This window comes from Halyomorpha halys, unplaced genomic scaffold (assembly GCF_000696795.3).
Source record: "Halyomorpha halys isolate HHAL.00 unplaced genomic scaffold, Hhal_1.1 Scaffold570.1, whole genome shotgun sequence".
Taxonomy (NCBI): Eukaryota; Metazoa; Arthropoda; class Insecta; order Hemiptera; family Pentatomidae; genus Halyomorpha; species Halyomorpha halys.
The window spans coordinates 438,223-464,751 of record NW_027113602.1 but is presented as its reverse complement, the minus strand read 5'-3'; the positions used below and the strand labels follow the sequence as shown (position 1 = coordinate 464,751).

The 26,529-nt window shown below is 29.9% G+C and overlaps 1 protein-coding gene and 1 long non-coding RNA gene across 5 annotated transcripts in view; one reads left to right on the top strand and one right to left on the bottom strand.

Annotated features, from left to right (window-relative positions):
- LOC106684318 (programmed cell death protein 2-like) overlaps positions 1–25,804 on the top strand; it is a 34,530-nt gene extending 8,726 nt beyond the window's left edge. For 3 of the 4 annotated variants that reach the window (XM_014426320.3, XM_024359028.2, XM_024359029.2), the window contains 4 exons: positions 6,753–6,913; positions 9,553–9,934; positions 12,230–12,462; positions 18,973–25,804. In XM_014426320.3, coding sequence (XP_014281806.1) covers positions 6,753–6,913; positions 9,553–9,934; positions 12,230–12,462; positions 18,973–19,222 — 1,026 coding nt within the window. In that variant the 3' untranslated portion in view covers positions 19,223–25,804. Of the gene's footprint in view, positions 1–6,308; positions 6,672–6,752; positions 6,914–9,552; positions 9,935–12,229; positions 12,463–18,972 lie in introns of those variants that run through there. The other variant, XM_014426317.2, reaches the window with a different exon arrangement.
- LOC106684319 (uncharacterized) lies at positions 7–3,352 on the bottom strand. The gene is made up of 3 exons (XR_010844427.1): positions 3,042–3,352; positions 2,825–2,968; positions 7–562 (listed from the first exon to the last, which is right to left on the bottom strand). It is a non-coding gene; the product is annotated as an uncharacterized lncRNA (long non-coding RNA).
- Positions 25,805–26,529: the final 725 nt, after the last annotated feature.

The window sequence follows — 26,529 nt, the reverse complement described above, 5'->3', positions numbered from 1 at the left end:
GCTGGTTTGGTTGGGCCAGGAGTTTATTTGGTCGTTATATTGTGGCTGGGTGGGCTGAAAGTTTGTTTTGTCGTTAGGTACTGGCTGGTTTGGTCGGAAGTCTATATTGCCGTTAGGTTGTGGCTGATTTGGTTGGGAGTCTAATTGGCCGTTAGGTTTTAGCTTTAATTAAGTTTTAAGCGTAAACTATTCACTATCTTTATTCCTCGGCCGAAGCCAAGATTCAATGTATTTTGGCCGTCGGTACCGCCGAAGTCGAAAACTGTTAATGGTATTTGTCGGCATTTTAGCAAGGTCATTTATTGGGTCGTGCTGGGGATGTTGTTGGCCCTTACTTAACGGTTGGTTGGGAAAACTCATTCCATGGCCGCTCCCTGCAACTCCCTTGTTAATATAGTCCGGTATGGGAAAAGAAATCGTTCCTCCAAGTTCTGAGCTAGGTTCATTTAACGTATTACTTTCACCCATCAGATATTTATTGATGAACTTCTGAAATGAAGCTAAGTCTTTGTCGTACATATATAACCAGGGAACCCATATACCTCGCTTGAAGTACACAAATCTGAAAAATTAAAATAGAAGTGAATCAACTTAGAAAACATAAGAATATGATCAATTATCTGCTAGCTGAAATGTACAAATCTTATATTAAATATGAAATTATTATTTTCGCTACCCACAAATACTAAAATGAGTAATAACTAATTTATAATGTAAAGGTGAAGAGAGAACCTTGGTGCAAACAATTCTCATCCCTCGTGATGAATATAATTTTTAAAAAAAATTTTTATACTATACTTTGTTGTCTGCACAGATAAATAAATTATGTTTTTTCAGTAAATATTTTTTATATCATCTATTTGGTTAGATTTAATAACCTTCAATTGTCCTTTTTATATTAGCACTAAATAAGAACTTTTATATTTCAAGGTTCATTAATTTAAATTATAAAAATTTAATAAGCAATGAAATGTGAAATCATTTGAATCGGTTGATAAATACTGCTGAGCCCTATAAAATGAATTTAAGGTTTCTTTGTAAAGAATATTGTAAATAGAAAACTGCATAATGTAAAATATAAATTTTATGACATTTCTGTTTATTGTTTCTTCTGGGCAAATTAGTAACCTTCTTACTAAGTTAATGGTATGCTGGATCTAAAGGTTTGTGACTTGCCGCAAAGCCATGAATTGTACAAATGTTTGTTTATCAAAAGAATTAACAAACATCGATATTCACAAGCTTGTGTTTTCTTGTGGCTTAGGTTCGCTATTACATTCGATTTTCATTATACAAAGGAACAAAAAAAAAAATACGGGTGAAACGAAAGAAAAAATAAATATCAAAGTAGGTGGTGAATGATATGAATTCAAAAAAATTGTACTACATAACCGATAAACTTTAGTTCTAGAATTTTTATCAGATATTTGTTAATTTAATAACCCAAACATATAGTCTTTTTTTAAAAATTAATTTGATAGATTTATTTATTGATAGATGTTACAATCTGCCACACAGTTGTGGGCAATAGTTTATAGTGATGAATGATCTCATACATACTAAAATAAAATAAAAAATAAAATAAAGTAAAAAAAAACTCTCTTAAAATATATACAAACAAAATAATAGACAAGATGAACATAATCAAACTATCTGTATGAAAAATAAATAAATAAAATAACATAAATATAAAATAATATATACAATATTTACACAATCAACCTGAGGATCCCTGAGCCCACTCTATCCCCCACTTGTGAGGGGTAGAGCAGAGCTAATGGTAATGAGCCAGTGGAGGCTGAGCAAGTGCGCTAAAGCCGCAAACACTCAACTTGAGTGGAGAATCTGACCATTGCCAGAACTCCAATTGTCCATTTTTATTTTAATAAGTCTCTTGGCCACTGCCGTTTCAACCTTCTAGATGGGCTGTAGGGATGGGTGGAACTAGATAAGGTTTCAGGAATCTGATTCTGGCCAAATCGACAACATATGAAACATTGAGGTCCTGATGGATGACATGATTTGTGACAAAGTAAGAATTGGATTGGATTCGGGAGGAATTTGATGGTTTAGTGGAGCCCCAAAGCTCAACTCCGTATGTCCAGATAGGCCTTATAATAGTAATAGATCAGTCTTTTGTAATGGAGTTTAAAAAAATAGAGATTAAATAAACGTCTTGAAAGAATAAATATAAATAAAAATAATAATAATGATAATAATAATAATAATAATAATTTTTTTTTCGTATTGTTTTGTTTTATGTACATCTCCTGTACCTTTTTAACTGTATATTTTACGTATTTTTAAAAAATTTTTACTCTTGCATTGTTACTAATTTTTTATTCTTATCATTGTTTATTCAAGTTTATTTTATACTGATACTATTTTATGTCTTCTTTCCTTTTATTTATATGTAATTTCTAATCACTTTATTTTTACATAATATTTATCCTAGCTTAAATTACCTTATTGTAGTAATATTTTCAGTTTTTTTTGTATCTTTTTAGCCTTGATGAAGCCCTGCAAAGTGGGGTGAAACGTCGGACATTAAAATAGTTTTGAACTATTTGTTCTTTTTTTTTCCGCAACCCTGAACATCTACTTATATTTAAATCTTTACGGTCAACTATATATGCATATAGATTATATTTATAATATTCAAAAGCGAATTATTACAGTCAACTTCTAAAAATGAAAACTTAATTGAAATATCTCTTTAACAGTTAAAAATATTAGAGGTGTTATGTTAATAAGACCGTACAAATTTCTATTGTGAATTTATTTGAGTCACAAATATATATTTTAATTGTAATTATTTACTTACGTTGGATAGGACTCTGTAACATTCTCGCAGAGCCATTTTTCGAGTCCACAATCCACCATTCCAATTTTCACTTTTAGTTTATATGGATTGTATTGTTCAGCAAGTAATTCCATGACGTGTTTAAAAGAATCACAACTGGGACACCTTAACATTATGGATTTAAAAAAAGAAACACTGGACCAGTCAAAATATGATACAATATAAAATTAACACCTACCTTTGGTTGTAAAACATGACAAAATAATTTGAGTTCATTACACCTTCATAAAGTGAAGCGGCATTTAGGTCAAAATTCCATGTCGGTCTTTGACAAAAAACAACCACGAATTTCAGGAACACTACGAAAAATATTTGCAGCCAATAGCACCGGTTTTTTGTAAACATCTTAAAATACATTTTAATGATTATATATGCAGCTGTATTAAATTAAATGAAACGGTTTAAAATTTGATAAATCAGGATGACTCCTCAGCTCTTTCTTGAAAGTTTGGTCTTTGACAATAATCAGCGAGAGAGCGCTAGCAGGTGGTACTTAAATAAACTCATTGGAGGGCGTACCCAGGATCAAATCTAGGGGGGGGGGCAAGCCATTGTCGTTTAGGTTGTGGCACTTCAGCACAAAAAAGGCGAATGAAATCAGAATTTGAAGAAAATTATACAGTACTTTATTATTTATTGCAATAATTTTCTTGATTTTTTTTTTTGTTTAAATAATTTTGTTTCCACTTTGAGGGGGGTGGGGAAGGGGGAGTAGCTGCCTCCTCTGAGCATCTCGCTAAGTATCCGGGGCATTAAGATCCGGTTCGATGCGAACCTGCAGCACGTCCTGCATTTTAAAGCCCTAAAATTTGTCGCTTTCAAGATAACGCACGAAATCCTTTGTCGCTTAGCAACAACCTGCGAGTTAGCATTTTTAAATTACAATAAGGCGTTAACAAGGATCTTACAAAAATTTTATGATAAAAGAGTATATACTTTGTAAGTTATAATTTATGTTACTGTTTCTATGAATGTTAATCATCCACCACTTGCCACCACCATTTTCTTTCGTTTAATCTATCTTTATTTTGTTAGTTTTTTACAATTAAATATAGTAAATTGGATGTAATTCACTCTCTGAGACACCCAAGCGTGTGTATACCAAGTTCGTTACTTCGTTGTATATCGAGCATTTGTAGGTATTTTGGCTAACGTGTAGATTCGGCTTTAAAACTTCATGTAGGTGCAACTTGGCATTCTGTTCTCATCATCGATTTAGACGTTTAGCCAAAAACATTCTTATAGGATTTTAGAATTGAACTTGGAATCCGAATTCTTCTTGAAATTTCCTTTCTTTTAAAATATGTAATTTTGTCTGTGAAATTAAATTTCTTTTGATGCCAAGTTTTTTAAAAATTCATTGCTCGTGGTAGCAGGAAAAGTATATACGTATGGAAAGTATGTAAGTATGGAGAATATTGTACTGAATGGTGTATATAGACAAATAGGACTCATTAAACCTAAATGTTAACAGTTGAAATAAAATTCCTCACAACTATTTGTCATTGAGTTTATGAAACTTCCATCAACTGGCGCTCTCTCGCTGATAGTATTAAAAACTAAAAAATGTAGTTCAACAGACTAGGGATGCGACATCGATGTTCAATGATAAGTATCGATGCTTACAAACCATCGCCAAAAAGACATGGATGTTTTCGAACATCCATTTCAGTAACATAAGGTTTGTTCCAATAACGACTTCTGATTATCCAGACCTGCACGGAGCATGTCCAGTTTAGGGTTTAGGAGAGACAAACACCTACTACCTATGTTCCGACAGACCTTTAATTTATCTTAATCTGTTAGCATGAATGTAGGAGGTACTTTCTCCTCCCATCACATTGTTGATAGAAATCCGTTTATAGAGTTAATTTTATTTTTCATTAAGTTACTTTTGTATTTTAAAAAAATGCAGAATTGAGACATACATAAAATATCGATGTTAAAAAAATATCTGCTTCAATGAAACGATTTTTAAAACATCGATGTCGATGTCGCACCCCTAAAACAGCTTTGGTTCTCCTTGACAAAAGGTTATGACAGATTTTAAACTTTAAACTGATAAAAATCTTATTAAATGATTCGTAAAATCCTAGTTATTATTGATTTATTTAACCTAGGTTTTTAACATTTATGGACTCCTTAGAAAAAACAAAACAAATACGGGGATTAATATTGCCCCATCATTCTTTTAAATACAATTTCTTTTCTAATTCGTTGGACGAATTAGTTTCTTTATAGGTTATATAAACAAATTATACCATAAATAAATCATTTTTATTAGTTGGTCATTCTCAAATACGGCGCCAGTTTATTATAGCTCCCTATTCTAACTTGTCCCTTCAGATCCAGTACCTCGAGGTTGTGCCTCTTAATTCTTTCCTTGAGACTATTCTATAAAGGGGCCAATACATGTTGGCCGAGCCATGGCGAACTCAGACTTACGCGAGCATGTGGATGGGTGGCTTGGCGGCTTGGCTTGGTTGCCGAGCCGTCGAGAGTCGGTTTTTGGACACAGATCAAAGGGGTTCGTGAGGGCGCTCGTGTAGCATCTCCACCATTGTTCTATGTCTAGCTGCAACTGAGAGCTGTTAGGAGGTTAAAGGTGTTTGTTCGTACTTTTTATAATAAGTTTTAAATTTAATCTTATTTATTTTCCTTTAATTTTCTTTTTTTATAATAAAAATAATACAATCCAAGTGCAATGGCTGAAACCACTAGTACGTCCGCCATGCTTGCCTCTCTGAATAACACTGACTTGTGGATGGCCCGCACTTTGTTTGCCGAGCATTTGTACGAGCCTCCGATCCATGGCGAGCGGCCAACATGTGGATCCACCTTAACTCTCTTCGTGCCAAACTATTGCTGATGATTTCACCTTCTCCAATCGCTGTACCTCGGTAATCCCACGGCGTACCCACAGACCAAAATATTTCGAAAGGGGCGAAACCTGTGATCGTGTGTGTTGAGTTAGATAGACAAACTTGGATCAGGTGAGATTATATTGTGTTCACAATTAACTCATCTACTCAACCAGGAAAAAATAGAGTGAAAAGCATGATAGGACCAAAACACTGCAGCATCCCCCCCCCACCTTACATTTTCTCTGTAATCTATCAGTACTACTCCAACACGATTAATCTGAACGTCAATCTTTGGTTTGGATGTCATTCCAACTGACCTATAGAGGCTCCTTTAAGTTAACTCCTGAAATGTGTAAGTTAATCAAAAGGTTTGAAGGAGGGAGGGATGTTAAGCAGAAAATCAATTATTTTTCAGGTTTTATCTTTCTGAAAACACAAATTTAAAAAGTTTCTCATTTCCAATGCAAAATTTAATTTCAAATAAAGTTGTATGAATAATCTTTGTTTTATTATAGTTTTCAGAATCGATAAATCAACCTCGGTCAAATCTATAACATCAGAGGCTTTGATCCCCGTAGTCAGCTGTTTTAGTTTTGAACGATAAGAGGGTTTGCTATTAGGATTGGTGTTCTTTCTCTGTCTTGTTTTAGTTTTTATTTATCGACATTCAGTTTAAGAAATATTTTATTAGAAATATACTGCTCATTTTATTCTATTATATTTGTTTTATTATCGGTTCATCTAACAAATATTTTTTCTTATCCTTTAATTAAAAAATAAAATTAGATTGTTTATTATGACAGTCGAAAGGTAAACATTTCATTTGGATTGAAATAATGGCCAGAATAGCAAATAGGGTATTGCTTGGATTTGAAGATGAACCAATTACTGATAAATACAAAGACCAAATCAGTTTTTCCACCAATAAAATAGGAGGGAAACCTGTAATTTTTAATTGATTTCTTTGTTATTTTATTCTTATTGTTACATGTCATTGTTATCTTAAAGCTTATGTATTTATACAGGATTGGCCTGGGGATGCACCAACCGCTGTGACTTGTAAATTGTGCAGTTTAAATTTGCCACTTGTTCTGCAAATTTATGCTCCTTTGGACTATTCCCCTTACCATAGGACATTATATATATTTGCTTGCATTAATCCCAACTGCTGGAACCAAAATGGAAGGTGAATAATTATTAAAGTACTTTAGTAATTTAGTCAATTGTTTAAGTGAAGCTTAGGCTTTTTCGATCTAATGTCAGATATGTAACGGAAAAAGCAATTAACCTTTTCATGACCATAAAAGTCAATATCCGACCAAACACTAACCTTTAACCATATGTCATATTACAATTATTAGTCACATGTTTGTTTGAATTAATCACATGTTTTTATTATAAGTTATAACATAAGTTTTCATCTCCTATCCTTTATCATACTGAAAGTTTTATTAGAATCATAATAATCAAAATAAATCTGTACAAATCAGAGCTTAGCAAAAATTAGTTTTAATTTAAACATAATTTTATTTATTATTGATTTTTCACCGCTCTGTTACAAAGTTATTTTTGGTCTAATATTTTTAATAAACAGTTTGTGTATATTATGTGTCATTTTTTTGCTGTGTTAGTTCCACAATTTTTTTTAAAAAAATATTTTTGTTTCAGTTAGCACATATTCCGATGATTGTACCTTACACTGGGGGTTCTTACTCTATTTATTACAAAGAAACCTCGGTTTATGGTACTATCTTTGAAATAGGTCCAATACATTGTAAATAAAAAATTAAGTACAAGCTCTATCGAAGTAAAGCCAGTTATTCCTAAGTGTTTGATTGTTCTTTGGTAATTTTCATTTTATAAAATTCCTTCTAGTGAATACACTTTACTAAAACTATATTAATAAATTTAACTTTACTGAAGGTCATTAATGAATTAAAATTTTATGGCGGCAGTGGGTAATAAAAAATGAACTTACCAAAACTGACCAACTGATAAAAAATAAATATGGTTACTAATAAATTTGATTATATTTAAAGGTTAGTAATAGAAAAAAACAATAATATAACTTCTCTTATATTCGGAATTTTTTATTATTTCACTTTCTTCATTATTATGTTTGTTTTTTTGTGATATTTATTTCCGGGATGTGACAGCAACTTTTTCAATAAAATATACCGACCGGAAATGCCACTTTATTCAATCGATTTTCATATTTTTTTCAATTTTCTCAAAAACGACTAACAATTTTGATTAAACTCACCATGACAATGTCCAATTGAATGCTCTTTAATATCAGCTAGATCTTATCCTCATAAAGTAGTATGACAGAGCTTAAAAAAATCTTCCTCTAAATTACCTTTAATGTTATTTTATTTGAAAATAATTGACATTTCTCATTGTTAGCAATAATAAACAATGGATAAATACAAAGTATTAAAGAACTTTATGAATAATTAAAAGAGAAAAAAGGAAAAAGATCTGTCACAAATGAGAAAAACCAAGACCTGTTATATTCTTGGAAGAAATAAAATTTATATTTGTTATTCTTACCAATACAAATTTTTTGAGAAAAATAAAAAAGTTTTTTTTTAGATTTTTTTTTTTTAAAATCACAATAGCTGTAACTTCAACATGAGTCCATATATCTACACACAAATTGGGAATGTGAGTAGGGTGGTAAGTGAAGGTTGTGTGTTGCGAACACCGTACTAGATTTTTAACTTTGTAAAGAGAATAGAAAATCCCAATAAAATATAACAAAATCTGGTGCTTCAAAATTCGCTGATATAAGATTTTATCTGGTTTTAGTTTTATTTGAAGGAGAATTCATTATGTAATTCTTTGTTATTTGTATTACGATTGAATCGGTGATTTTTATTCCTAGATTAAAGCTTTATTAATTAGAAAAAATATAAATATAGAAATGATACAGCGCATAAATGATGAATTTAAAAAAAATATTTTAAGTACCTTTAACTTTGCTTATTTAGAATAAATAACCAGTTCTCACTGTTAGCAATAGTAAACTATTTATAAATACAAAATATTAAAGACTGTGATAAATAACTAAAGAAGAAAAAAGAAACAATAGAAAATGGTATTCAAACCGGAAAAAGTCGAGACTGCCCAATCTGTTCCTATTGCATTCATATATACATGTTTTGGGGCTAAATCAGAAACTGGACGTTGTTCCTCACTGTCACAAACCCATTAGTTCTTAATCTTTAGTCTTTACCAATCCCTGATTATCATCCGAGGCATCTGAAAAGAAAATGGCCTGAGGATCTTCTAATTTAAAGCAATGATTGAAGTATCACCACTGGGTTGTTCCTTCCAAAGATTATCCTGTGTTCTGAAACATTTATCATATTTACTTATTGTATTTTTTTATACAATTGTAAATTTCAATAAATAAATTTTTAAAAATCTAATGTAATTATTCAATAATTTTTTTAATATTATTTAATTTATATTTATCCTAAAATTTTGTCAGTTTGATTTATTATTGCTTTTCATATATTAATGTATTTTTCTAGTGGTATTTCTTTCAACTGTCTATTCTCTTAACCATCCCTTCCTCGGCCCTGTTAGTGACAGTTAATCAAGTTTTACTATAGTAATTTTAGTTGATTATGAGGTTTTGATTTTTTTCCCCTATAAAACCAGTTAGATGGATAGATTTTTTTTTTATATCCTTAAATTGTAAATATTTCCTACTGCTTTAGGATTGCCCAAAATTTGTGGATTCCACTGCTATTGAATTTGAAAAATTGTTTCAAAATACTTAAATTATTTTAAATACTCACTATGATTATTTTTCAGTTGGGTTTGTTTGAGAAGTCAAATTTTGGACTCCCGATCTGAGAGCTATGCCAATGTCCAGAGGTTGGATTCTAATGAAATAAATGATTGGTGCGGTGGTGGTGATGACTGGGGGGATGAAGAAAATGGCAATATCGTTAACGGCACAAAGGACTTGATGAATGCTGAAGACCTGGCTAGAGGCATCTCCGATATGGAGATCTCTGCTGCTGATGAAAAGAATGCAAACAGCTGTGGTTCGGGTGAAGGTGCAATTGGTTTGGTGCCGATGGCTACTGCTACCATCGAAGGGGACGAGGGTGAAGTTGTTTGCATTGATTCACCTACTGCACCACGTGTCAATTTGATCGCTGTTCTTGAGGAAACTGCACCTTTGCCTCAAGTAAGGGTACAATGAATAGATTTATATTATTTGGTTATTGACAATATTACCTAAGCCTTATGCTGTAACTAAACTACAAAAGTTCTTTGGCAAAGATGGTTTAGAAAACAAGTTTGACTAGAAATATTACAGTGTAATAATTCAAATTGAAGAAAAGTTTATTAAAAATTCTTTTATCAAATTTAGGCTCTTCCTCCTATATTTTATAAAAGATTCCTGAGATCTACTAGTCTGTGGTGACGAGTAAGAGCAATATAATTTATTACATGATGTTTATTATAAAAATAGAAGGAAATATTTTGAAACATTTAAAATAATTACTATTGCCCTAAAAGACAAATACCAAATAGTTTTTCTGGATAAGATAAGAGGAGAATTTCTTTTGATCAATTCCTAGCAAAGCTCTGGAATTTCATTTTTTTTTCTTTTTTCTCCATAAATGAACTTTTTATATTTTATTTTAAAATATAAGATTTTACAAATGACAAAATTTGTTAAAAATAATTCATAAATTTAAATAAAAAAATATTCCATCAAAGCCTATTTATAGTTATATAAATCTTGAAACGCTATTATGATAACTTTTCGAATCTGACCCTTGTAGCTTCTATTCCTGGATTAGCAAACCGGGGCAAGTTCACTAAACATAAAAAGCTCTTAATAATAATATTAAAGGCTTGGGGAATCTGAACGTTTGATGTTGATACCACCGATCTTTCTCTGCATAATTCAATCCAGCGATGCCTGCCCAAACCCAAAACTACCAGATCAGCCTTAATGCAATCCTCTCACCTAAACTTCGGTCTTCCCCTCAGAAGTTTACCCGTCGGCTCAGTTTTCACTAAAATTTTAGTGATCCATTCATTACTAAGACCTACGATACACACTCACCTTATTTGACGCAATGGTGTAATCTGAACTGTATATACTGTGCGACTAAATTTGTGTGACAGTATTGAATGCTCTATTCATATATTTTTTATTTCACAAAATACCATAGTTATGGATCATCCTGAGGTGTAAAACGCTCATAAAAAAACTTAAATAAAAATTTTTATAAATTGTTACATTTTCAGTTTTTTTATTCAATACTGTATTCATTATTAATAATAATTATATTTATTTGTATTTATATTCTCTTAATCTACTTCATTCATTTTTTTTGTATAATTTCCTAGGTATATTTTTATAGAATTATTATACCGAGGGAAAGTGTTCTGTTCGTGGAAAATTCCGATTTTTCAAAGGAATTGACTTTTCGAGGTCCTCTGAGTCTAAATAACCAAGTATAGCAAAATTGCCTATGTGTGAATGGCCTAACTCAAAAACGGCAAATTTGTATGGAACTTTAATTCCATATTTATAATATAAACACTTTCTTGAGACTGGTTAATATAGTTTAATTTTTTAAGGTTGTGATAAATTTTAACAAAGAAGATGACTGTGATAAATAATTTAAATTTAAATTTAATATGGAAATTGTCTAATTAGGGTAATTTGTTGGATTGACCTGGGCTGTATAGTTAATTATTTTAATTAATAGCCTGCATGAAGTTGTTTTTTAAATGATTTAATTCTAAAATTGTAATAAGATTGTCCCTGAGGTTTTGGCCGAATTGACCGGAACGGTCAGACTTATAAATAGAATAAAAATGTTTTGAGACTAAAATGGATAAAATTTTATTTATTTAATTCCATATTAAGGCCTTGTCTGTGCCAAGGATGTTGCAGTAGCTTTTTTGCTATAATTGACTGATCGGATGTGCTACTTCATAGAACTGATTTCTACACCTCTTTTTTTTTTTAGGATTTTCTCAGAAATAGCTCTAGCGATTTTGATTAACAAAGATAAAAAAAATCTTTCTATAAAGTACCTTTAATTTTGCTTATTTGAAATAGATAACCATTAATATAAACAATTAATAATTATAAAAATTAAAGGATTTGATAAATAATTAAAGAAGGAAAAATAGAGATAGAAGTTGGAATCATAAAAAGTCAAGACCACCCAATCTGTTGCAATCGTGTTCACATGTCATACTGCTTCATTATCTTTTGTTAAAATATGTTTTTGGCTGGAACAAAGTTGGTATTTGTAAATTCCACCTCAAGGAACCCCAAAATAGGAATTTTATTGTAAGTTGTGTGATGTGTGGACCGCATTAGATTTTTTAATATTTAAAACAATTTTTTTCATCTTTGTTCAATCTAACTTTTTATGCGATACGACCTACCCCTGGTCCCTATGCTGTTGGATCAACGAGGTTCTATAAACTGAGGTGATGTTGTTTTCAGGTTCCTGTATCGAGGCTAGAATTTTCACCCTTTTTTGTTAGCGTAATCGAAGAAGAGCTTTGTTACGCTCCACCTCCGAGCCCCACTGAAATGGATATAGCACTCATTTCACACCAGAGGGATGACGAGAATATGGGAGAAGAAAAATATGAGAAAACTCTTCCTGCACATGGCGACAAAATGTTTTATCAATTAGTCACCAGAATTCAGGCAAATCCTGGTCAAATTTTAAGGTAAGTAACTTTGATGAATACAAAAATTTAGTCAGTTTCGCTTGTAATTGCCTTGCCAGTTTATTAAATATAATAATATGCCTATTCTTTCATTTTCAAAGTCATTTTTAATGGGTCTATTTACATATTTTAATAATATAGTCATTTTTAATAGTATCGGCCACAGCGTTGAAACAAATAATTTAACATAGAGAGCATGATTGATTGTTTTGCTAAATAATCTCATTCTTATGCAATCTCATTTTATTAGCAGTTATATTTCAAATCCTAAAAAGAACATAGGGAAAAAAAAACAAAAGCAATAATATAGAAATAGAATTTAAATTATGCCATTATTTTAGATTTATATTTACCATAAGTGAAGTGAATGATAACATAGTAAAGGAAAAAAAAACAATAGTTACGTTAAAAACAAAAAGTGGTCTTGAAACTATATATAATAGCATGATAAAGTTTTACTCAATGAATTACATACTAGAATTAATAGAGAATATGGAAAAGGTACTGGTTGATTATGATTATATGAATGTACCACTAGATAGTAAATTCCAAGATGGATGCTTTAATTTTAAAGAGCCACTTTGTGGATATTATAAATAAATTAAACATAACATGAAAATAAAAAACTGAAAACACATTTACTTATAGTATGCATTTCAATCAGATATAAATTTAGGTAATTATTTATTAAAAATAAAAATAGTAAAATAGAATGAGGATTGATAAATATGTTTAGTGTAGGATTGTGGATTGTTTAAGATAATAAAAAACTGAATGAGGTTTGTTATGAAGTTCAATTCCTTTTAATGCAGCGTGACATTGATAGTTCAATTGTGAATTTGATTAGAAGTCACAATATTGGATAATTTAAAATTTTTGTACTAGGTAGTACATATGAATATTTTAAATAACGATAATATAAAAATAAGTGTGTAATTGTATTTATTGTCTATTGTTGAATTGTCAAATTTTTAGACAATAGACCCTAAAGATAGAGGACGACTCTAAATTTTTATTATTATTTTTATTTAGATGTTGAGGTGAAAAATAACTTACTTTATAATATTATCAATGTTCTATATTAGGTTGTACAATGTTTTGGGTTTCCCCATCTTCAAATACTAATATTACTACAACTACCATAATTAATTTAACAATCAACAAAAATTTTTATGTATACAATATTTGATAAATATATTTACTATTCAAGTTGAATATTATGGTTTTAAATTGGAGAATAATATTTTTAAATGTTTTTCCTGATTCATTATTTCTCTGCTTATATGGCCAGCCTATTTATTATATCTACATAATGTGTGTTTAAGTTTTTTGTATATTGTTTTTAGTATCCAGAATTGGATACTAATTTTTGATTTATTTAATAAATAATTACCTTGTCTCAAAAAATTTTGAAATAATATAATTAAGGTAAATTTATTGTTAAAAGTTATGCTATGGTTAGCCTATGCCATGCAGTTCTTAACATTTTTATAATTTGTGACATGTTATTTTATCCTGGTTTCTAGTTTTTGGATGTATCTCCAATATATATTTTCTTTCCCAGTTTTTGTAGTCTAGCCTATGTATTGCATTATGTTTTTCCAATTTGCCTATTATATCATTTATGTTAGATAATTGGTGTTGGAGCTTATTTTTATTGTGAAAGCCTGTTTTAATATTGGTATTTATTGTTTTATTTTATTTTATCGGTTAGGCCTGGTATGTATTGCAAGCTGAAGAATTTAGTATTGTCCCTATCCAGTGTTTTAGTAATTTTTTTTTTTCTCAATATCTGCAACTAGAACCTTTTTATTGTCTTCCCTGTAAAATTTAGTGAATTTTTCTGATTTGATGTTTTTGTTATTTTGCTTTGTTGGTCTAACTGTTTTTATTTCCATCATATTTCTATTTTCTGTATTGGTTTTGTATGAAGTATTGTTGACCCAATATGTATGTTTTTCTGGATTATGAGAAAATATTAATAAAAAGTTTTTTTTTGTTAAGTACTTATCACTCTCCAGCCTGTACAGGTAAAAAGATGATGTACCTGTCACTTGTGACATTTTATTAGGACAACATTCATATTTGTTTGCCTTACTTCAATATCTTTCATTATAAAAGATTAATTTTAAGATTGGAATTGTAGAGTGTACAATAAAAAGTTTTTTTTTAAATATATTTAATCATAAAAATTAAAACTGTAGTATTTTTTGGCAGAAGATTGTTGACTGTATGAAGTAGATTGTAGATAGAAAGTCCGGGTGCCAGTCAATAAACGTACAAAATAGTAAAAAAAAAAAAACCGTGCCCGTGTAGGCGTCATATTTTCGTGACAAGGTATACTCTATGCTAATATTACATAAATATAAATTAAAATCAATCCAATGTTATATATTTGAAATAATAAACCAGTTCACATATTGAATTCAGATATTTATTTTTGCTTGGTTATACAAAATATTTATACGTTATACTTAATTCTAAGACTTTATTTCCAATATTCTATTCATAATCGGACGATGGTAGTTTAATTAATTCCAATGAATTTTATTATTATCACCATATTCTTAATTTCATGCATAATTTAAAGATCATCTCAGGCTTCCTTCCCCCACCACTACCTTCTCCGTTACGCTACACTTTTGCCTGCATGACTCTCAGCATCTATAATCCTCTTACCCCCACCACCTCACTCTTACCCATCCCCACCACTACCTTCTCCGTTACGGGACACTTTTGCCTGCATGACTCTCAGCATCTATAATCCTCTTACCCCCACTACTACACTACTAATTACCTTCCCCACAATCTACTTCCGTTACGGGACACTTTTTCTAACATGGCATCCCGCAAAATGATTTATAAGACGTTGTCACGTCAAAAATAAAAGTTTATATAAGTAAAATGTTTAAATGGTTACTATAGTTATCCAATAATGTTTTGTATTAAATGTAAACAAAACAATTTATTTCCGTTTCGGGGCACTTTTTCTAACATTGCATCCCGCAAAATGATTTATAAGACGTTGTCACGTCAAAAAATAATAATAATTTAATGTTAACCAACGTTTATGCCCCACTTTTCAGGACTTCGTCAGGGCTAAATGAAAACAGGATACAAACTATGTAAGATGTGACAAGAAAATTAGAATAAATATACAAAGAAAATATAAAATTATTCTCAATTATTTTTTTAGGATCAAAGAGATAAATTAAGTTACCAAAATATAAATATAAATGAATAGGCAACTAATTAATAAATTAGATTAGGCAGTTAAATGTTATATAATTGTAAATATAGCAATAGAGAAATAAATTGTAGAACAATACTTATTAGAAATAGTAACAAATATAGTAAATGTGTAAATGATCGGCAAATTGGTAAAGTGAAAATTGCAAAAGTAAATTAAGTAACAACTAAGAAAGGGATAATCAGAATATATAATAAATATAAAAATAACAGATAAATGGAGAAAAAAAATTAACAAATGTACCTGATAAAGGGTCTCTAACTGTTGGGGTAACATAAAGGAGGGTGGGTGTGACATTTCCCCTTTCTTGCTGTCAGAAAAGTTAAGTTTTTTTATACAAAAGTAAACTGAAAGGGTCATAACATCTAATATTATGACTGGCAAATGTATAAGATATTACCTACAGTATAGTTACGTTTACATTACCTCCGCCACCTATTTCCATTTGAAACTCGTAGGCTCCTAGTCACTTCGCTAATATTTCCTCATTTTGACTATTGCTGTACAGTAGATGGGGGAGTCTCTGGAGATCTCGAGGCAAAATTAAAAAGTTTGATAAATTGCTGTGTACAATTCATCTTCGGGATGATAATTGTAGAAATATATATTTGGGCTAAATAAATTAATGATGATGTAGATGAGGATATGGAAATAACCTATACAAGAAAGGTATGTAGGAAAATAAAAAGAAGAAAACCATAGTAGTGTAAATTATAATTTAACTAAATCATAATAAAATATATTATGTGGAATAGGATGGTGTATACTTTTGAATTTCAGATATATCATTTTGGAGATGAAGGAAGATCTCTGAAACGTAGATAAAAGAAATATAGTTATTTAAACAAAATAATTTGTATCCAAGCTGTCTCAAACATTATTTATTATTACTTTAAATGTACAACGTTTTGGCCAACCTGACCATCTTCGAGGACAATCATAAATATAAATTTATATATCACATCCAACAATAACTTTTTACAGATTATTCTGCCCAGGTCAATAAATCTAGACAAATTTTTTTATCAGAGAAAAAATATTGAGTGATAATAGTGTTGAGTTAATCTGTGATTAAAAGTTTTAAAAAATAATGGAAAAGTGTCAAAATAAGTTGATTTGACTAAAAAAAAAAAAAAAACACTAGATAATGACTCATATGAGGAGAAGATGGTTGGGGGTGCGATCAAAATAAAACACAAATAAGTTGATGTAACTTATTTAATCGTGCTAACGTTTCAGCTAGAGTCTCTAGCCTTCATCAGGGCTAGAACAGAACAAGATAACAACCAGTGAATATAGAAAATAAAGTATAAATAGAATAACATAAAGTAAATAATTTTACAGAATGGAATTAATAAAATAAAGTGATGAGAGAAGTGGAAAATAAAATGTATACATAGGTAATTGAATAAATAGGTAAAATAATTAAGGAAATAAAATAAAAATGAAGTTATATTATGCTAAGAAATATGAATATATTAGTTATTAATAATTTAAAAATTAGGTTAGTTGTTGTTGTTGTTGTCTGGGGCTTAAGGGCGTAAAACCCTGAGGTCATCAACGGCCATATTAGGTTAGTTAATAGTAGATTATTGAATAATAAACAAACACACACTATGCAGGTATAATAAATAGGCTGACCATAGAAGTAGAGACATAAGGAATCAGGAAAAACATTTAAAAATATTATTCTTCAATTTTAAACCATAATATTCAACTTGAATAGTAAATTTTATTTAATATTGACAAATCAATAAGGAGGTAAACAAACAGCACACAGACATATTGATATATCCAAAGAGATAATGCCTGAACTTAAGTTAACTTTAACATTGATTCGTGCTGAAGGGACAGGTGAATTTATCAATAGTGAATGACATGAATACTGAAAGGACAGGTGAATGTATCAATAGTGAATGATATGGTTTAAACAATGTTGTATAATAAATTTTAATTAATGTGACTATAAGACAAAATTTCAAAAAATAAATTGATATACTTAACAAATGAAGTAAAATTAATTATAAGGTTTTAATTCTTCTATACATACAAATTATTTTATGATTGTTAAATTTGTAAATTGTTGTAGTTGTAGTAATATTAGTACTTGAAGATTGGAAAACCCGAAACGTTGTAAAACCAAATATAGAATATTGATAATATTGTTAAGGAAGTTATTTTTCACCTCAACATATTTGTAAAAATAATAATTTAAACCTCGCATGCAACAGTTAAAACTTTTTTTTTACTATTCTGCTCAAGTCAATAAATTTAGTCAATTTTTTTTATCACTGAACAAATATTGTATGATAAGTGAGTGGTAATAGTATTAAGTTAATCTGTAATTTAAAGTTTTAAAATTTAATGTGAAAGTGACAAAATAAGTTGATTTTACTAATTCATTGACCTGTGCCGGTAGTAACATGCTCCAAAAGGGCCCCATCAAGCTGTATTCGGACAAATCCGTTATCACCGACCACTCAGTGCACCATAACAAACTAGACTTTTTTAGATACATCAAGAATCGTGCAAAAGTTCTTAAAGCCAATATCGAAGTTCATCCTCAATTCACTGCTAGGAACCTATCTAACTATTCTAGTATGTTTGAAATATCAAATATATGGCACATGTTATTGAACAGGAGGATACACCCACTGTCATTAAAGTTTTAACAATGTTTATTTTATATTCACTTTTTCTATCTAAAACATTATCTATATAATGAGGTGTAAATAGTTGACCTAGATTAATATGAGGAGATGATGATCGGGGTGCAGTCAGCATTTTTTAGTACATGTGGTCCTTCTACCTGGTAGAGGAACTTGTTCCCTAAAACTTTTAACAGAATCTTCATTGAGTGTAAGTTTTCTCTCTTTTTTAAATATTTCTTTTTGTTCTCCCCTCTCACATATCTCTTTTCCCTTGTTTCATCTTTATTAACCTATCTTCATATATATATTTTACTTTCATTTCATTATGTTATTTTAAAATTATTTGTAGACATTAATTAAATTTTTTATTATGTTTATTTCTATATTTACTTAACACTGGCTTTTTAAATTTTGTTTGTTGTCATTTCGTAGGGATAAGTTTAATAAGAATAATGTTACTAACTAATAAAAGATCCAGAGCTTTAGAGTCAAAGAAATAAAGGAATAAGTTCATGTTCCAATAGTTCGTTTAAGTTTAATTATTAGTTGTTTGGAATTAAGTTAACGTTGTATTCATTTATTATGGTAATGTTTAATTTTTTTTTTTAGATATGGAGGTTTCCCTTTACCATTGTATCCCATGTCAGAGCGCCCTAGAACCTGTCGCTCTTGCGGCGGAGATGTGACTTTTGAACTGCAAATACTGCCGACGCTCATACCCAAACTGAGATTATATCAGTCATCGGATACGCACCTAGAATTTGGATCCGTCTTCCTATTTTCCTGCCGACAATCCTGTTGGACCCCTCAAGACTCTTACAAGGAGGAAGAGCTTGTTGTCCAGGCAGAAAGAATTTAGATTAAGCGATAAATAACCATTAAAATTTCAATTAAGTAATTTTACTAAATAGTCTTTTTTAGTAGAAAGAGATATAGAATGGTACAATTATATTCCTAGCCGGAGAAAACAAAATTAATAATTACTTATTAAAGATTTTAAAATATAGAAAAGAGGCATGCCCTATTTCATAGATAAATATTTCAAATTATTATATATGTATATTAAGATTATTGTGTATCCTTGGAGATTACCAGATTATCAACCTCAATATTAATGGTATAAAGAATTTTGATTTGCTTGAGAAAATAAGTTTTAGTTGAATGTAAGACTAAGTTTTAGTCAATACTTGTAATTTTTTTTTTATGAACCAGATCTTTATTTTATTTTTTTTTCTCGAATGATATTATTTATTAAATGCCTCAGTATAAACATTCTGTTTATTAAAATAAATACTAAACTAATTAAAACCAAGCTCATACAAGTACACGAATCCCTTAGTTTAGAAATGTCCATAGCTCAATTGATATATTTAATACTACTCAGTTATTTTTATTTTCTTTAACATAAAATGAGAAGACAGAACTTACCAAGTTGGATTGGAATTTTAGTAGAGTTTTTCTTGGAAAGATGAGATAATTTTCTCATTTTATAGGTAATTTTCATATTGAAGACTCTACAGGTTTTAGGAAACTTAGTCAAGAATTGGGTTTTACACAAAAAAATCATATATTGTAATTTCGACTTCTCTATTTATAAATCATTTACTAATATTGATATTAATTAGTTGATTGTTCATGTTTATCACTTCTCTATCGTAAATATTGTCAAGAACCACCGTCTCAAATTGTTAGATTAGTTTTTAAATAATGAGCTATCTTCACTTATAATCTTAATATTTTACTATCTCCCCCTGACTCTAGAAGGAATCATACTGCCTCATTTTCCCATGCCCCTGTTGGTTTAGCTTAAAAGGAGGAATCTATTAGGATGTTAGATTCCTTGTCAGAATACTCAAAGGCTACACATCAAATATAATAAATAACTAATGAAAAGGTATAGCAGAACTGAAATCTATTTAACTTAATTGAAGACATGAAAGAATATTAAAACATAAAAGTAATTGAAACATAAACAGAAGTAATCTAAAGCATATGTACAAAGTCAATAATTTAAGGAACATAAATGGGATATCAAAATATATACATTTGTTAATATGATGAGGTGGAAAAACTTCTATTTAGAATAATCACTATTCTATATTTTTTGTACCATGTTTTGGGTTTACCCCATATTCATGTACTAATTATCTACAATTATAACAGAATCAACAATTTCTCTACATATTATATACATAAAATTAAAACCTTATTATTTTTTTACCTCATTTTGTCAATTACATTTATTTCTTTTTGAAATTTTGTCATGTATACTTGTTATTTAATATATATTACATAGCATTATTCAATATCCTTCACTAGTGATGCATTCACTTGCCCCTTCAGTACAAACCAATGTTAAACTATACTTGGTATTATCTCTTTGCACATATCAGTATGCTTCTGTGCTGTTTTTTTTACATCCTTATTGATATGTCTGCATTTATTAAATTTTGTTTAGTCCAAAAAGGTAATTAATTAAATGTCCTAAGAGATAATGCCTAATATAGTTTAACATTGGTTTTTACTGTAGGGACAAGTGAATGCATCACTAGTGAAGGACATTGTTTGAATAATGCTAAGTAATAAATCTAAAATTATATGTATAGATGGCAATATTTAAAAAAAAAATTGATGCAATTGACTAAATGAGGTAAAATAGATAATAAGGTTTTAATGGAAGACATAATATATAAAAAAATTGTTGATAATGTTAAATTAATTGTTGCAATTGGAGCTAATTAGTACATGATTGAAGGAGCTAATTAGTACCAGGGGTAAAGCCGAAACATGGTACAACAAATATAGAATAGTGATTATTTAAGACGAAGTTTTTTTCACCTCGTCATATTAAAAAAATAAATACAAACAGACAACTTCCTCGGAAAGAAAATCTGGCATAAGATTTTTTTTTTATTGGCTCTACAGACCTTGCAGATCTTTGGCCTCCCAACCAGCCTTCTACACGCCTGACTATCTTGGGCTACTGCTTTCCAGTTTGCTGCTTGCAGCTCTTTCGCATCTTTGTTGATTCTGTCTATCCATCTTGTTTTTGGCCTCCCTTCTGCAGAAATTCTTTACTGCTTCTTCATTTAGACGCTGCAAGAGAAGAACTTGCTCCCACGGTGTATCGTTCTCTATTGCCCATTTCAGAAAGTGAAAAAAGTATAAATAAAAATAAAAAAATACTCTTTGTATGGACTTATTTAAAATCTTTATTTAGTTCGCCCACAAAATTTCTATTATACATATTTCTATTATTAATTACATTAGTTTTATATAATCAAATGATTTATAGAACAGTATTTCTAATTCCAACAAAATATATTATAAACACTTTCATAAGAATTAAATTACCCAATATCGAAACATTTTAAAAATTTCTATTTCGGTTTTCACAGTGATTATAATAACAATAGATCAGGAAGTTAAAAATGTCTTTTACTTAAAAATAAAAATGTTGTTGCCTGCTGAGTTTTCTCAAAAACTGTTAACTTTTTTATTGTTCTTCATCAGTTCGGATTACAGGAGCGTTCAGAGTACCGAGATTACACTGTATATTGAAAAATCATCCAATCATTCCAATATTATCAGATTAAAATCATCAGCATCTGTAGCTCCATTATTTTTTAACTTGGCTCGTGCTTTTGATATTTTTTCCTTATTAGTTGGTTCCATGGACAAGATATCTGTAGTTTGTATATTTATGATTAAATTGTAATTTTCAATCGAGGAAGAGGTTTCCTCTTTATTTTTTATCCACTCTGTCTTTTTTTATTTTAATTGTTATAAACTATGTTTTATTACAGCATGTAATAGCAATAAGGTAATTATTAGGCTGTGAAATTTTCATTGCAAAAATAGTTTATCTCACACTCTTCTTTTACCACGTGTCTATTTTTAAATCGCTATGCATATTGAATTATCTGTTTTTAAATTTAATATTGAAATAATACTGTAGCTATATTAATTGTTCTCAAATTTAATAATTCACACTAGTTATTTAATGCACTGATAGATGTTTAAATTAGCACTTGTGTATTATAAACGTTGTATGTCATTTTACCGATATTTTACATTATACAGCCTGTTAGAGTTCTAAAAAAACTTGGTCCATTTGACATCTCATTATGATGGTACGAGCACCCTCGAGAAAGATAATTTCATCCGTTTTACAGAAGAGTCCGCTAAGAAGGGATAAATATAAAAAGAACACAAAAATGAAAAATTGAAATTGAAACAAAAGTCTGAAAAAAATATATCATTTTATACTATTAAAAAAAAATCTACACATCGTTTCAGATGTTTTGTCTCAACCATCGTTTTGTAGGACATCAGCCGCATGTCTTCCATTTAACCTCACAATGGTCAAATAATCCACCTTTCAATGTGCTAAATCATTCTTTGTCCACTGTGCCTTCTCTAATGTTCCGGAAATTATCCTTAACAGAAACCATTAACCTCAGTTTCCTCCTAGTCATGCCACACAATCTCAACAACCATGTTGTATTTTTTAGTACTAATACTTGACTCCATGCTGACATTGAATATTACCGGATATTAATATGGTTGGACACAAATTTGACAATTGGTGGACTGTATGTCTAATTTTGAGGGTTATCCTGAGAATAACCTTTAACTATGGTTTTAATCAATTGGAAATTAAGTGGAACTAAATATTAAAAATAAATAGGTAATGAATAAATTTTCTTTTAATTTGAATTAATTAATGGGGAGGAGTCTTGGAGAATGGAATTTTGAGAAGAAGAAGGAATGATGAGCTGATGGATCTGTTAGGGGAACCCAGCATCATGGCTTTAGTCAAATGAGCAAGAATGAGATGGTTAGGACATGTTGAGAGGATCCCTCAGGAAAGGAAACACAAAAAGATGGTATATGGCTAACCAGATGGAAAACGGAAAAGGATGTCCCGTAGTGCTGGACTATAGTGCCATAACAATAATAATTAAATTAATTAATGTAAATTTTATTTTTAATTATTAATCTTTAAGAAAAAATTAATTATCCTTTTTTAATAAATCAATGTTCTATTCATTTCCCTGTATAATTCATTCTTGACCTGTTTATTTTTAATATTTAGTTTCACTTAGATCTTTCAACGTTTGTTTCGTTTATAATTGAACATTGGTGTCATAGTCTTGAAGAAAAGTTGTTGGTAACCCATGGACGCATTATTTTATATCTGATTTTATACCTATCTCAAATACTAGAATATTAAATTTCTTGGAAGAGGTTTAAATTTATTTTTTGTATACACAGTATGCTGTATACACACACTATAACTAAATTTCTCTTAGTTTTAGCAATACTTGTTAATTCTGGAATCGTGAGTTTTTACATTCATGTTATGAGAATTTTATCCTTTGAAGAGGAGTGAAAATTCCTGATAGGGAATAAAATTAATGTTTGCACCCGGATAGGAGGGGTTCCATAACAGATGGGCCCAAAGGTATTAAATTTGTATTTGTTGTTCAGGACTTTCGTAGAATTGTCCCTTTGAGAGGGGTTCCATTATAAAGAGGTGTCCATTTAGAGAAGTTCCTCTGTATTTAAATATTTTTAAAATTGAAATTAGCATTGTTGTAAATATAGATATTTAACTTTTTTTCTTTATTATGACTTTGGTTAGGTGCAATGCTCACAAAACTAGTCTCCCAGTTTAGATCATAGGTTTTGGCCACAGTTTTCAATTTTTGGCCACAGTACTCATTTGTTTGTCTTTTTAAAGGAGACCATTCGTGACATTCATTACCTGTCTTTAACCTTCGTAATACCACAGTCTGAAATAAACACATAGTACATATAGTCCTTTTAGGATTCCAATAGAATATTTGCGTTTCTTATTTATTTTATTAATCCTGGTATCAACATTCCATCTTTTTAGTGAGAATAAATAGCAAAATGAATGTAGACAGAAAAAAAAATTATTTATTATTCCATTCATGTTATATGGTTGTACCTGGTTCTGGATCTTTTGGCTTCTTCCACATCAATATCCTTGTCCGCACGATTCTTATCCTCATTGGTTTCCAAGAGATTCTTCTTTATTTCTAGACTCTTTCTAGACTGTGTTTAAAAATTGATGGGTCAAATCTTCAAATTTTCTTATTATGGCTGGCTCAACAAAATTTTACTTTGAGTCAGCTTCTGCTTATAAACGCCATTATAGTAAGTACTCTCATTTCCACTCATGGTCAATGTTCAGTCACTTCTCAAATTGGAGCTAGTTTATCCGCTTTCACTCTCTCTTGTCTAATATACATGTCATCATTTCTGAGATAAACCGAAATGTGTGAAAACTGTGTTCCGGACTTCTTTGCTCGAAATATAAGCCTCCGAAAAAGATAATCTGCCCACTGTATCTTAGCAAAACGTACTCAGTTGGTTTTAATGGGCCCACTGCATAGAAGAAGTCCTATTTATGCATACATTTCAGTTTCGTCCTCAGGAACCCAATTCTATTTTTTCTCCTGTACCTTCAAGTTACATTTTTCTGTTTCTACAGACACCCTCTGGTTAGTATGATTCACATATAGGTAGGTACTTGGGGTACTAGGGAAATATTGACTCAATGCAAACAGTCGCAGTGAATTTAAATAATTCCACAGAAATCCTTATACGGCGAATACCATGGGGTGGTCCTAATTGTGTTTTTATTTGGAAAAAAGAACTGTGTAACGTGGCATCCCTGTAAATTTAATGGAAACTTAACTCATGTAGTTCAAGATAGTTCTGTGAAAAAATTCATAGAGGAACTCGAAAATTGAGAGATTTTTTATAAGTAGCTTGTGGGGTCGTTAGGAATCCCTGTGGTATTACGAAGGTTAAAGGACAGTCCTATGTCAGTGATAAAGAAGATATTGAATTCGACAATTATTATTTACTTTTAAATACTTTTTTTAAAGTTTTTTAATTTGTAAATATTTGTTAAATTAATTTTAAAATTACCTCATTTGAATTAGATATGTGTTTATCAATTTATTTGGTAGTGAGAGAAATAATTGGTTGCCATAGTAACATATTTGTTATTTTCACATTACCTTCCATCCATATTTTATTTTTGGTTGTTAAGGAGGAATACCAGAAGTTTTAAACTAGATGTAAACAAAGTAATAGTTTATTTGAAATGTACATGAAAACATGCGTTTTTATGATTATTAATCAAATATTGGTATTTACACTAACTTTTATGGCTCATTCCACATTTAACAAATTTAGCTTGATAGTTTTTCAAGTCATGAACTTAAATAGGTTTGATTGACCCTTTATAATGTATAATAGAAAGATGGTTCGGTGCGGTCAGAATAACTCAAATAGTAACCAAACTATTAAATGTGAGCCAAAATTTCGCCCCACTTTGTAGGCTTTATCAGGCCTAAATTAGATACAAAAAAGTTAATTAAGGGATGGCTAAATATGAATTCCACAAAAAAAAAAATGTTATAACCATTGATTTGATATTTACCAATTGGTAATTTTATCTACAATCGTATTTTAAATAAATATAAAATTTACTTTGTTCGTTTTTATATAAATGTTCGCATATTTTAAATAATATTTAGCCATCCCTTAGCTTACTTTTATTTCATCTTATCTGTTCTCTTACTATGTTGCTTTATTTTAGTTTTTTAAATCTTTTTTAGTTCTGATAAAGCCCTGCAAAGTGGGGCGAAACGTTGGCTCACATTAAATAGTTTAATTACTGTTTGAGTTTTTTCGTTATCCGCCCCCCAGACCATTTTCCTTTTATTTATTTAAATAGGTTTCATATTTTTCTTTAAAATACAAATTTCTTTTTATATTTTTATCATATTAAAGGTTAAATTATTGTTAAATTAAACATTTGTATATTTTTCTGAAAATGTGAATTGCCTTCCAGTCTAAAGTTTTCACTTGCTGCCGAGTCTGTACTGTAGAGAGAGTATGAGGCAGATTTCAGAGGAAGGTTTAGCAAGCTTAAGGCTCGTGAAAATTCAAACATAACAAAATCAAGGAAGAAGATGGTTGACCGTAGGATGGTAGATTGTAGGAAGATAGTCCGAGTGGCAGTCAATAGAAGTATCAAAATATTAAAAGAAAACTATTGTTAGCCAACGTTTCACCCCACTTTGCAGGGCTGTCTATATACTGTATCTATAACGACCGTAT